This window comes from Lithobates pipiens, unplaced genomic scaffold (assembly GCF_037356315.1).
Source record: "Lithobates pipiens isolate NorthernLeopardFrog02 unplaced genomic scaffold, aLitPip1_a1.2 Scaffold_18, whole genome shotgun sequence".
Classification (NCBI taxonomy): domain Eukaryota; kingdom Metazoa; phylum Chordata; class Amphibia; order Anura; family Ranidae; genus Lithobates; species Lithobates pipiens.
The window spans coordinates 135,020,436-135,033,743 of record NW_027507758.1 but is presented as its reverse complement, the minus strand read 5'-3'; the positions used below and the strand labels follow the sequence as shown (position 1 = coordinate 135,033,743).

General features: G+C 41.7%; 1 protein-coding gene across 7 annotated transcripts in view; it reads left to right on the top strand.

Moving 5' to 3' along the window:
* The window catches only part of FAM120B (family with sequence similarity 120 member B), a 199,259-nt gene that overhangs the window by 73,665 nt on the left and 112,286 nt on the right, over positions 1-13,308 (top strand). For all 7 annotated transcript variants that reach the window (XM_077486155.1, XM_077486154.1, XM_077486157.1 and 4 more), the window contains 2 exons: positions 5,604-5,776; positions 8,445-8,537. In XM_077486155.1, the coding sequence (XP_077342281.1) occupies positions 5,604-5,776; positions 8,445-8,537 (266 nt within the window). The remainder of the gene's footprint in view (positions 1-5,603; positions 5,777-8,444; positions 8,538-13,308) is intronic.

The window sequence follows — 13,308 nt, the reverse complement described above, 5'->3', positions numbered from 1 at the left end:
AAGCTGTTAGTTTCGCTTCTTGTGCAGACATGTGTGCTGGTAGTGACTTTGCCTCAATTACCTGTGTGTCCGTTACCACAGCATAACCTGTGTGATATTTACCTTTGTCATCGGCAAATCTACTACCATCTATGTACAGTGTGTGTTCTGCATTTGCAATGGGTGTGTCTGTGACATGTGGGAACCCCGTGGTCTCTTGTTCCATAAGTTGAAAACAATCGTGTTCATCAGATGTTATGTCATGAAATGAAAGTGTGTCAGAATCCTGAGTTTCTTGTGCTGTGCCTTCACCATTACTCCCCCCTGTCAAATCTGTCTGTAAGGGTAAAAGTTGTGCTAAGTTAAAAGAAGTGCATCGCTGGAAGGTAACATTGGGAGGTAGGAGCAAGGTGCATTGCAGACGCAGCTGCCTCGCCATTGATATGTGTTTTGGCTGAACCTGTGACAAGATGGCGTGTATGTCATGTGTGGTATGTACCACTACAGGATTGTCTAAGATAATTTCTGAGGATTTGTCAATGATAATTGACACTGCTGCGACTGCTCGTACACAGGACGGTGATCCTCTAGAGACAGGATCGAGAGCCGCTGAGAAGTATGCTACCGGCCTTTGTTTGATGTGTTGTTGTGTCAACACCCCTGTTGCGTGTCCCGTGATTTCAGCAATGTACAAATGAAATGTTTTGGTATAGTCAGGAATCCCGATTGCAGGTGCCGAAATTAGTAACTTTTTTAAGGTGCTAAAAGATTTATGACCTGCTTCTGTGAGTACATAGGGTACTATTTTCAAGCAATCATATAATGGCTGCATCAGAGAACTGGCATGTGGTATCCATTGTCTACAATATGACACTATTCCCAGAAACATACGAAGTTGCTTAAAGTTGCGTGGGACATTCATTTGTCTTATGGCCTGGACTCGTTCTTCAGTGAGGTGTCGAGTCCCCTGGGATATACAGTGGCCCAAAAAGACAACCTTTTTCTGGCATACCTGTAACTTAGTTCTATTCACTTTGCACCCTTTTTCAGCCAGGAATTGTAACAATGATAGAGTGGCTTTTAAACAAGTATCGTTATCCGGACAACATAACAATAGGTCATCTACATATTGCAACAATACACAAGTGTCAGGTGGTTGCCATTCCCCCAACACTGTCTGTAGGGCTTGCGAGTATAGAGTTGGCGAATGCGCCATCCCTTGCGGTAGGCGTGTCCAGGTCAACTGGCGGTTTTTGAGACGGAACGCAAACCACGGTTGACATTCCTCCGCCAGGGGTACAGAAAAGAAAGCATTAGCCAAGTCTATAACTGTAAATGAGGAGCTATCTGATGGTACTTCTGAAAGTAAAGTATGCGGGTTTGGTACTAGTGGCGTTATTGGGGCCAATATTTTGTTTACTGCCCTTAGGTCTTGTACCATTCTATACTTTACTGGGCCATCCCCCAATGTCTTTTTCTTGACTGGATACAATGGGGTATTGGCTGGTGACTGTATTTCTTTTAATGCTCCACTTTTGAGTAGAGCCTCCACTTGTAGTTCTATAGCTGCTTCCTGGGGCGCACTGAGTGGGTACTGTTTCTGCTGAGGGAGAACTGCTCCTGGAATCAGCTGTAGAGTAACCGGGGGTATGGGCAGAAGCCCAACGTCCGCTGGATGTGTTTCCCATAGCCCTTCCGGAAGACTAGACAGAATTTGATCTATTTCCGGCGAGGGTGTATTGGAAGGTTCTGGTTCTTCTTCCAAACATTGTATTTTATTACAGATTTCTATACCCTCTGGGTCATCTCCTATTGCTAGGGTGACCATACCATCTGGATGATAAGTAATGTTTGCTCCTATTTTCTGAAGAATGTCTGCTCCTAATAAATTAGTAGGGGCTCCTCTGGAAATCAAAAAGCGTGACAAAAACATGTGATTCCCTATTTTTACTTTTAAAGGTTTAGTCAGTGGGGCATCGGACAAAAGACCGTCATAACCACTTATGGGTATGGTGTCACGGGAGGTCATATGTGGAGGGACTACTGAATCAGATAATAAGCTGCATGATGCTCCTGTGTCAACTAAACAAGGAATATGTTTACCTTCCACCTTCATCAACATGTGGAGCATTTTATTCTCTGATTCAGCTAGGACTGGGGCAAGTCATGCTGTCGGATCGTCCCTATCGTTGGTACGCCTCTGTCTGTTGTCCCTCGTGTCTCTGTCCGTATTTCCTTCCTGTTCGTCCTTTATTCTTTTCCTACAGTTTCTTTTTATATGTCCCACCTTGTTGCAGTAATAACAGGTAAGAGGTTTACGGGAGGAATTCCCTCCTTCATTGACCCGGGCAACAGTGTTAACTCCCGGTGTCCTTCTGTGTTTAGCTTCTGCTAAATCAGCCTCTATGCCTTGTGCTTTCTGCAACAATGTTCCTCTGTCCCGTATGGCTCTCCATTCGGGAGTACATGCCTTCAATTTGTCACCTATTTGGGGTACTAGTCCTTCCATAAACTGTCGATTGAAAGCCCTAATGGTGACGGGTAGGGCTAAATCTAGACCTTCGTCAGCCATCATGCTTTCCATGTTGAGGTAAAATTCTGTAACAGTCTGACCTGGGGCCTGTTTTATGGGCGCTGTCGAACCCCTTTCCTGCTGTTTCCCTTGGCAAAATTCTCGTAACTGATTAATAAACAGGGGTCTAGAGTCTATATGACGGGGGTGTATTCCTGGTGGATCTGCTGCTGGATCCCCTTGTGGTCTATGTGGAGCAATTTCATTCATAAATTGATTAAACATCGTCAGTGTCATTTTATGTCTACACAAATCTTCCCCATCTTGCCAAGCTGCTTCATGTGTGTCTAGTAATTGTGTCACGAATCTACAGAATGCGGCAGGTTTTGCTACGGGATCAGGAGCATTCTGTATTAATGCCATAAGAGTGTCAGCCGACCAAGGTGTCCATGTCCTCAGAACGACTTGTCGAGTCACTGTAGGTGGCTGTCCTGCTTGACCCGCATTTGGATTATTTACTTGTATTACCCTAGTCCGACTGTGGACTGGAGCTACGGGCTCTGGTCTTTGAGCTCCGCAATGTACACATTCCTGTGCCCAGTCTGTATTCTGGGTACCGCATACTCGGCATACCCATCCTCTTCCTCTTAAGGAAGGATAACGTTTTGGTCTTTCATTACCCGGTTTGGTAGTGCTATAAGGAGGTGGAGTACCTTCCGTTTCTACTCCATCCTCGGGAGCTGAAGGGAGACTCTTGCGTCGGACCTTCATGTCCCATCCACCCTGTTCATGACAATACTTCCATCCCTCCTCTTTAGCCCTGTTGGAAACCTTAATTAAACATTGTATTTGTGATACCCATCTGCCTTCTATAACCTCTCCCTGTCTGTCTCTCTTTATATTCTCCCAACCTTCTACACTTAGTCCATTTTCTCCATCCATTCCAAATTTCTTGAGAACTCTATTCGTGCCCTGTGCCTTGTCCTTCCCATACAACATTGTAATTATGTCTTTAACAGCATAACATTTCTGAGATTCCTCCTGGGGTTTACCATGTGTCTGGCCCATTTTGACAGTCTTGCCTAGGTGACGTTTGGATCACTTACTAAGTGTCTCGTTGCCTTCTCCTCCTAGGGTGCCAAAATACTAAAAACCTCTCCTGGATGAGATTTCTGAAATCGAATTACTTTATATGCTAGCCAACTGACAAATATTATGACCAGACTGACGGCTACAACATATACAAGCATTCCTTTTGGTGGCCAAACACATATAACTAGATCTCCGGACTTTGTGGAGACCTTATTCCCTTCCCATTACCATGGAATCTCTCAGCATTCGTTTCTTATTCCTGCTTTATCGAGGCAGTCAGGACTTATACTTTCAACCCGTTTTTAGGCTCATGAATCAAAAAGCGTATATCAAACTTAAGTGTCGGACCCCCAAAGTACTCTTACGAGTTAAAGGCGCATTCCGTTACTCATTGGGATGATATATGTTTCAATTCACACCATACAAACAGGGCTTATCTCAGTCACAACAGACAGATGACAAGTAGACAGACAAGAAACAACGGTAACATAAGTCAAAATATTAAAATCCAGGACTCGCTTACTACAGAGGTTGGTTTTACCTGAAGAACAATTCAGACAGATCAGGTGGGCACAAATCTAAGAAGCACAGAGTTTATAAGAAAATAAAGCTTTTCTTACCTGCGCAGGTTTTGTCTGTGGTTCCTGATGTGCCCGACCTCTTCGTTCCGTCCTTATGTTCGTTCGCCTCTTGTAGTTTCTTCAGCGAGTCCCTGTTCGGGCGCCAAAATGTTAGGTGTGACTACAGCAAGTCACCTACTCATCAAGTTATGTTACCGTTTCCCAATTATTATTAGAGTTCTTATCTAAGCAAAGAGACACGGAAAGAAGTTCTCAGTATTTCTGCTCAGAAGACTGCACCCAACTCTGAGACTCTTTATTAACACAGGTCTTATATACACAAAAGACAGGCTTCAGGAATGTTGAAAAACAACAATTTCCATAAAAGGCAATTCTCTAGGCGTCTTCTGCTTTTAGAGCTGATGTGGCAGATGGTCCTTAAGATAAGGTTTCCTCTTATGTGTACGTGACTGCACCCACCCGGACTTAAGGATGAGGTGTCTTTAAGATACTAAGAATGAAACAGACAAGATAAGCATTTAGTGAAGCATACTGTCAACCATCTTGGTTTCTTATACTTTGATCCTCACAACTGTATATAGAATATCTCTTTACTTTACACACTGGTAGACCCTTAGCATCATTTTTCGTATGCCTAATAAGTATTGTGCAATGAATTGCAATTTGTGTGACCTGCCTAACTTCTGTATATTTCTTGTCTGTCAGACAGTATTTATTTTATTTTTTTATAAATTGTCTTTCCTATACACTAAACAATTGTGGAGGTCCCTATTGTGTGGTAGAGAATAGTGGTAAAGGCAACAGAAGTTTTAGGGTTGGTTTACACCAGATTCAGTCCAGTGCATTTTTTTCAAAAATCTAAAATGCATCAACAGTAGATTATATGGGTTCCAATGTGTAGGTCACACCAGTGTGGTCAGTTCCAATTCATTCCAGTGCAGAAAAAAAAAAGTAAAACATGCTGCAATTTAAAACGCATTCAAAATTCACCAGAACTAAATAACATTAAGAAAAAAGAAGGGGGGGGGGGATGCATCAAAAATGCACTGGAACACAGAAAAAATGCACCCGGATCGTAACCGAACTGCATTTTTGTGGTGTGAACTGGACTTTAGGTCATTTAAAAAAAAAAAAATCAGTAGGTTTACTCTGTAGTATTGCTCAAGCTTAAGAATATATTTCTATAGAGGGAATAGGGAGGTGTGTGGTCAGGCACCCCAGCCTCATATCAGGAGAGATTGGGGGGGCAATCTCTAGTTGTCTCAAATGATTGGTCCGGTGTGAATTCTGCAGTGTACTGATGGTATGTTTAAATATCTCAGTTCTAGGAGTACCTGTAATTTAATTTTGATATACAAATTAAGTGAACATTGAGTTAGTATCTATGTACTACTATAGACTATTAAGGTTAAAAATTCACTTCTTCTTCTTATTTGTAGATGGAACACCAACTGCCAGGAGTCTCTGGCTATCTGAAGATCCTGACATTAAAAGAAGACGTTTCTATACATGCATGGCATGTTTCCATGTAGAAAGATGGACAGAGGAACTTAGAGGCCTGGAGACCCACCTTGCTGCTACCTGCTGTCTCCTGATATATCTTGCAGTGGAGGTATTAAATATCCTGCTACTAATATCGCAGGTTTGGATTTATGCTTGGTTCACACTAGTGCAATTTCAGATGAGATTTCAGTCATACAAAATCACATGACATCAATGCAACTCAGCACGGGATGACTCAAGGGGTCTTGTATTACTTTGGTGTGATTCCAGCATGATTTTGGCCCCAGAGAATATGTAAACCACATCCAAAATACAACCAAGTTGCATTACATAATCGCAGTGAAAATCAGATCGCAGTAGTGGGAACTTAGCCTTAATGCCTGTGTTTCCATTACCATTGCAGAGGTTTTGGTTTAGTGTCTTTGATACCATTAAAATGTTATTATTGGTACATTGCAGACTTGCATAATTAACAGGAGCCAAGTAACCAATGTGCTTTAAAGCTGAATATCAGACCGACAGCTAAATGCATGAATTAAATACATATACTGTATGTGAGCTTTTTTACCTGTCAAAGGATTTGTGTTTCTGTCCACTTACTACTGAGATTTACACATCTCAGTCAGACAACACAGCTAACCTGGATACCTGGGTTATCTGCTAGAGTTAAGTAGCATTGTTGTCTTCACACCCAGCCTGTGATTGGACAGTGAAGGAGAAGCGGCAGATGAATTCATCTCTCTTTCACTCTGCCTTTTCTTTTTATCAGTATTTAGCTCGTGAGCACTGCAGCACACCTGATTGGGCCCTTGGACCTCATGCTCACAGGCACCTGGGACTGTGTGAATATAAAAATCAGGCATATTTCCCAGCCAAAGTTGCTATGTACAGTCGCCTATAGAAATTATTGGCTGGTATATGCCGGTACTTACATAAACAAATGCATGTGTAGGACCCTGAATGAAAACTGTCTTAGTCCAGGGGCTTATGCTAGGTACACACTGGAAAAGATAAAAGATGTTAGTGTAGCAATCTCTCCTGCTGTGCTATTGTGTTCTGACAGAGGAACTGTGCCCCCCCCGTGGGCCAAAACACACTGATCAACACTCGCAGCCATTGGCTGCCAGCGTAGATCGGATGTTAGTTTTAACTTCATACGTCCCTATGTGCATGAGACCTTATGCTGCTCCTCATTCTTCCACTAGGAGATCTGCTCTACAGTGGTTTGCAAGGCGTTAATACCCAGTCAATTTTATATAGTTAAACAAACTGCTTTTAAAAATCACTTAATTTTTTTTTCCAAAGAACACATTCCTGCATGATTTGGGTTTTTGATAGCCTGGAGGTTAGCTTTATGAATTACAGCCGACAACTAATTAACACCCCTTTCACACCAGGGCATTTTGCAGGCGCTATAGCGTTAGAAATAGCGCCTGCAATCCGCCCTAAAGAAGCTGCACCATTGTGTGTAGTGTGAAAGCCCAGAAGGCTTTCACACTACAGCGGTGCGCTGGCAGGACATCAGAAAAAAGTCCTGCCAGCAGCTTCTTTGGAGTGGTGAAGGAGCGGTTTACCGCTCCTCCACCGCTGCTCCTCATTGAAATCAATGAGACAGCGCTGTAATACCGCCGGCAAAACACTGCTATTGCAACGTATTGCCGGCGGTTTTAACCCTTTCGCAGCCACTAGCGGGGGGTAAAAGCACCCCGCTAGCGGCCGAAATGCGCCGCAAATCACCGCTAAAAATAGCAGCGTTTTACCGCCGACGCAATGGGCGGTGTGGTGTGAAAGGGGTCTTACTGTATATACTGTTTCTGTTGTCAATAAAAGCACATGTTCACTGCATCATAATGATCATAGGAGCATGTTTATAAAGTGGAAAATGGTATTGCCCACATATTTTATTTAATCTCGCTTTCTATTCTGAATTTTCCTAATACCCCTTCCCCATTTGAGTTCATAATTACTCGGTCATCTAGTTTTAAAACCCTGCCATATACATTAGATGATGGCTGGAAATGTTAACAACCTAACTAGTAAATCATCTATATGGTGGATGACCCTAATGCAGGAAGTGCATCAGGATCACTAAGTGAAAATAAAGGAAAACTGCAAATTTGATATGAGATTTCCTCCATACCAAAAACAAATGAATTGTTTTGATTGGTCAAAGGACAAATCGCAATCATCTCAAAGTCAGATCCCATTCATTGAAGTCACATGCAAGTCGGACATGAAGTCGCAGGTCGAAGTCAGATTGGAAGTCATGCAACTTTTGTTGTCGGAGCAGTGTGAACCCGGCCTAAAGGCTGGCAAGCTATAAAATGTTTGTTGTTGTGTTTAGATACACTTTATCCCCTCCCATATAGCTGCCCTCATTATTAAGAGAAGAACGTGAACATTTCTTAAAATACACATGATCCAATTTGAAGAAGTCTAAACTAGTTTCATGTTATTCTGACTGCATTGTCTTTAATATGCTGGAAAAGAACAAACAAATGCAGTTGGGAGTAGACCGACTGGCTGAGGTGAGGGACATTAGCAGGGGCCTCTGGGTGTAAAATCAGGACTGTTTGTGGGTTTTTGGCTCCGTTATCTGAAATTCTCTAACCAACAAACAGTGATAAGTCAAGTACTTTCCCCTTAAGCTATGGATTTATTGTGATGAACAGGACTTCTATCTGTGACCTATTTACAAAGTAAACAGCTATTCTAAAAGTGTTTTTCTTGTCCTAACTATGGATCACAGCAGTGTCTTTCTGTTTTTTCATAATCAGGTAGAAAGCCTAAGCCTGACAGATATGGAAGCCTTTCTGGCCCAAGCATTATGCCTTCCAGGGAAATCTTCATCTCAGCTGAAAAGCTTGCAGGTAAAGACAACTGCACTGATGGGTCTACTTCTCTTACCCTTCTGTTGACCTCACATCCACCATCAGAGAGAACTTTAGCTTTGGGTCATGCTAATAGATAACAGTTATGCAGAAGGAAGCAGATACAAGTCTACTGCACATTTACATTCATTACATTCAAAGAATACATTTAGGAGAGAATGATTCCTTTTACAAGTGATTGAAGTAGAAAAGTGGACATTACACCTGAGGCAGAAGGTAAGAGACAGAAAGGATTTAACTGATAACATATTTTAGCTTTCCTGCTTTCCTCACACATGCATGTTCAAATATCCTTCTACGGATCGTAGGAAAAGCCTATTCTGTTGTTAGTATTAAATATTCACATGCTTGCCACACATGGGATAATTGAGAATGACAGGTAGTGAAAATTCTGCCTTTGCTTATCTGGACTGTAGCACCACCATTACTTATCATAATTTCCAATGTGGCAAGTGTTCCACCAAGACACATTTGCAACAACGCCATTGATATTTTTTTATTTTGGCTAGAGTAGGGAAGATTTAGGGTTTATGCACACAGACATAAATTAGGCATAGGGGTGTACAGCATTAAAATATGCCTTTTTTTCCCACGCCCAGGAGCCACGTCTGGTGTGTAATTCTGTCCACGGACAGAATAAGCTGTATGTGGGTATATGCCTGTAAACACTGACACTCACATTTACGCATGCCCACCTAGGGTCGTAGTTTACCAAACATGAACGTTTCCCATGCGTACTTGTGTAAATGCAAGTATCAGTGTTTAAACACCGATACCTGTGTGCAGAGTATTCTGTTATATGTTCTTAAGGGCAGATTTATGCACCAGCTGGGGCTCCAGGTCGCTGCAAATACAGGCATGTTTTATGCTGTATACCCATATGTCTGCCTTTACATCCATGTGCACAAGCCTTTAAATTGGAGTTCTAACTAAGAAATTTTTTTTTTGGGATGAATATCTTCATTTTAAAAGACTTATTACTAGAACTCACATTTCTCTTTTAAATCGCTGCCCAATTGCCAAATTAATTGAGCAAGATATGTTATATCCTTTGTTCTTGACACTTTCCATCTTGCTTGTGGGCATGTGAAGACCACAAGCACTATCTTCCGGGCTCTGGTGCCGCTGAGCGACCAGCATGCACTGCCAGTTCTTGCACAGTATGTACGACGGAGTGCCATACATTTCTGAAATTGCCATCACAACAGACGGCGTTGTCGCAAGTGCCCGCCCCTGTTGTGATTGCAACGAAGCCCTCAGCGCTGAACACTGACTCCTGGGAAATGATGCCAAGCATCTCTAGCAAACACGGGCGCCAAGGGAAATGACGTCAGGCGCCAGGTAGAGGAAGAGGCACCCCTTAGCAACAGACATGAAAACATGAGTTTGTATTTCTGTTTATGACCCCAGTGGAGAGATAGTCACCGGAACATAACAGCTCAAAGAGGATTAAAAATATTGGCAGTACTAACCCTTCCCCACTCTTGTAGTGAGGGTAAATCTCCCCAATAGGGACACAGATGACCTAAAAACATGAAAAAGGTAATAACCCACCTCTGCTCTATCCCAAAAAAGTCAAATGTATTATCCAGCCCTAAAATGTATGCAAAGCCCAGACTTTTTGTTTGTTTTAGATTAGAGCAGGGAAGGGTAAAACTTCTATCATGTTATTTCTTGCTGCCTATGTCCTGCTGGGTAGTGTTAATTTTGACATCAAATTTCGATTTAGTTTTAGTCAAAGTCTTTTGACTAAAATGATATTTAGTTTTAGTCATATTTTAGTCTTTTACATTGTTTTAGTTTTAGTCCTATTTTGAGTCGACTAAAACCTACAGCACATTATAGCTGACTAAAATTTAATGGGTTTAGTAAAATTGTAATGCATTATTTAAGTATTTCTCTAGAATTGCCAAACTCATTATATACTCCTGGATTAAAAATGTAAAAACATGTTATGATTTATGGTTTGAACATGCAGTACAGACACAAATTCAACCATTGTGATATATAACGCCTTTAATGCATAAAACATATTTTCATAAACAAACAAAAATACTGCTTTTTGACAAACAGAAGTGCAACGTTAAAATATAAAAAAACAAAAAAAGAAACTATAAACTCTATTGGCTGTAATGCCATTGCACATATTACCTGAATATATTACTAACATTAAATATAATAAAAAAATAAGAAAAGCCTTTTTCTTATTTATTTTTTTCTTTTAGCAGCTTAGTAAATGCCCCCTACTTATTCTTATGTGGTAGTCCAGTGTTAATTTTGAGGTCAACTATCAACTTCGTTTTAGGCATAGTCTTTTGACTAAAATGGCAATTTCATTGTAATCGTATGTTAGACATCTGAATTGTCTTACTGGTATTTTAGTCGACGAAAATAGTGTCAATTTGGTTGACGAAAATCTTTTTGTCAACCAAATTAACACTGCTGCTGGGGAGATTTCCTTTTCCTCTCCTCAAGGCGTAGTAGGAAATTAGAGGTGAGCAGAATTTCCACATTACACTCCATTCACACAGGGGCAACATGACTTCCAGGGAGACTTTGGGAGACAACTTGGACACGACTTGAGTATGAATCACAGCGCGACTTGAGGCAACTTAGAAGGCAACTTGAAGTTGCTTCCAGGACAAGGGACTTTGCCAGTGGCCAATCACATAATAATCAGCTCTGTGGGAGGGAGGGGTTTGCCTAGAAAACTATTTTTACTTCTGTTAAGACAGGGGATCAGACTTGGAGGCAACTTCCATTGAAATCAATGGGCACAAGTTGCCTAGAAGTCAGATTGAAGTAGTACAGGAACCTTTTCTGAAGTCGGAACGACTTCAGTAGTGTGCATTAAGACCGCTCTTATTCACTTACATTGATTTTATCATGTTGCGTGACTTGAGGCAACTTGGGACGACTTCAAGTCGGATCCAAAGTTGCCCCGTGTGAATGGACTCTTAAGGAGTTGTCATAGGAACAGGTGTTCTAATTAATAAATCCCCCCCCTCCACATTTTTTGCTCTGGTAACCAGTATGGTTTTCATGTGTGCCATTTAAAATGTCAGACAACAATTTAGCTGTGAAATCAAGGGAAGTCAAGCCACAATGGAAATGAGGGGGACAGAGTGGAGGTTTTTCTTTGGCTTTATGGTTTACTTTATGAAAAATTTATATTCTGGATCAGTTCTCTTGGTTGGATATACGGTGTTAAAATGTTTACATTACCAAGGTTGCTCTATATGCGTTTTGCTGTGATTGTAATGAATATGATTTTTTATTCAAATGTGTTTTCTTAACACAAATTTCCTGTTGGGCTAATTAATTCAGTGTCATGCTGTACATTGTGGCTGGGTTGCATATACCTTTTCAACTACATTATTAACCTGGCACAATGGACTGAGAGGACTTCAGAGGAAAGAATAGACCTACCTGACCTAAGTCCACTTTCTTCAAATCATTGACTTCAGTGAGAAAAAAAATAATAATATATATATATACTTTATTACCAAAAGTATCGGGACACCTGCCTCTACACACAAACATTAACTTTAATGGCATCCCGGTCTTAATCCATAGGTTCCAATATTGAGTTGGCCCACCCTTTGCAGCTATAACAGCTTCAACTCCTCTGGGAAGGCTGTCCACAAGGTTTAGGAGTGTGTCTATGGGAATGTTTGACCATTCTTCCAGAAGTGTATTTGTGAGGTAAGGCCTGGCTTGCAGTCTCTGCTCTAATTCATCCCAAAGGTGTTCTGTCATGTTAAGGTCAGGATTGTGTGCAGGCCAGTCAAGTTCCTCCACCCCAAACTCGCTCATCCAGGTCTTTATGGACCTTGTTTTGTGCACTGGTCCAAATCATTTGGTGGAGGGGGGATTATGGTGTGGGGTTGTTTTTTTCAGGGGTTAGGCTTGGCCCCTTAGTTCCAGTGAAGGGAACTCTTAAGGCATCAGCATATCAAGACATTTTGGACAATTTCATGTTCCCAACTTTGTGGGAACAGCTTGGGATTGGCCCTTCCTTTTCAAACATGACTGCGTACCAATGTACAAAGCAAGGTCCATAAAGACATAGAGGAGGTGACAAAAGAGCTAGCGAGCAGGAGGGCTTGTGAGGAAAGCCTTGTAGATTGAGAAAGGTCTTGTGATTAGGTTGTGATTAGGTTGGTATTTTTAGACTAGGTTAGTGATGTAGTTGGAGGCCGAGTTGTTGATGATTTATTTTGAATTTAATTAGTTGGGTAAGCTGAAGCCATTGGAGGGATCAGCAGAGAGGGGTAGCAGGCACTAAATAGTGAAATTCTCCACAGACCAGATGAATCAATATTTAAAGATTCAGCAAAATCATTAATTCTTTGTCAGTAATAAAGAGCCTAGTCTAATTCTAGGGTCCCAAAAGTCTGGATCCATAAGTAAAAATGTAAAATTTGAATGTAGCAGAATTTATCTTGTTATATCCTTTTGGTGAAAGATTGTTCTGGGCAGAGTTTGAAAAACGACTGACCTGCGATGACGCTAAGTTTTCCGGACCCAGAATGCCATCCAGCCTGTATCTCCCCCCCCCCCCCCACAATCCCTTCTCCCCCTCCCCTTACCTCCCCTTCCCCTCCTTATTGTCTTGCTACCCCCCCCTCCTCTCCCCCTCCCCCTCTTTTTCCCCCTTTCTCTTCCCCTTCACAATCTTATCATTTCTATTCCCCATCCTCCTTTCCCCTCTATTCGCTCGATCTAGCCCGTAGGGTACCTCTGGCAA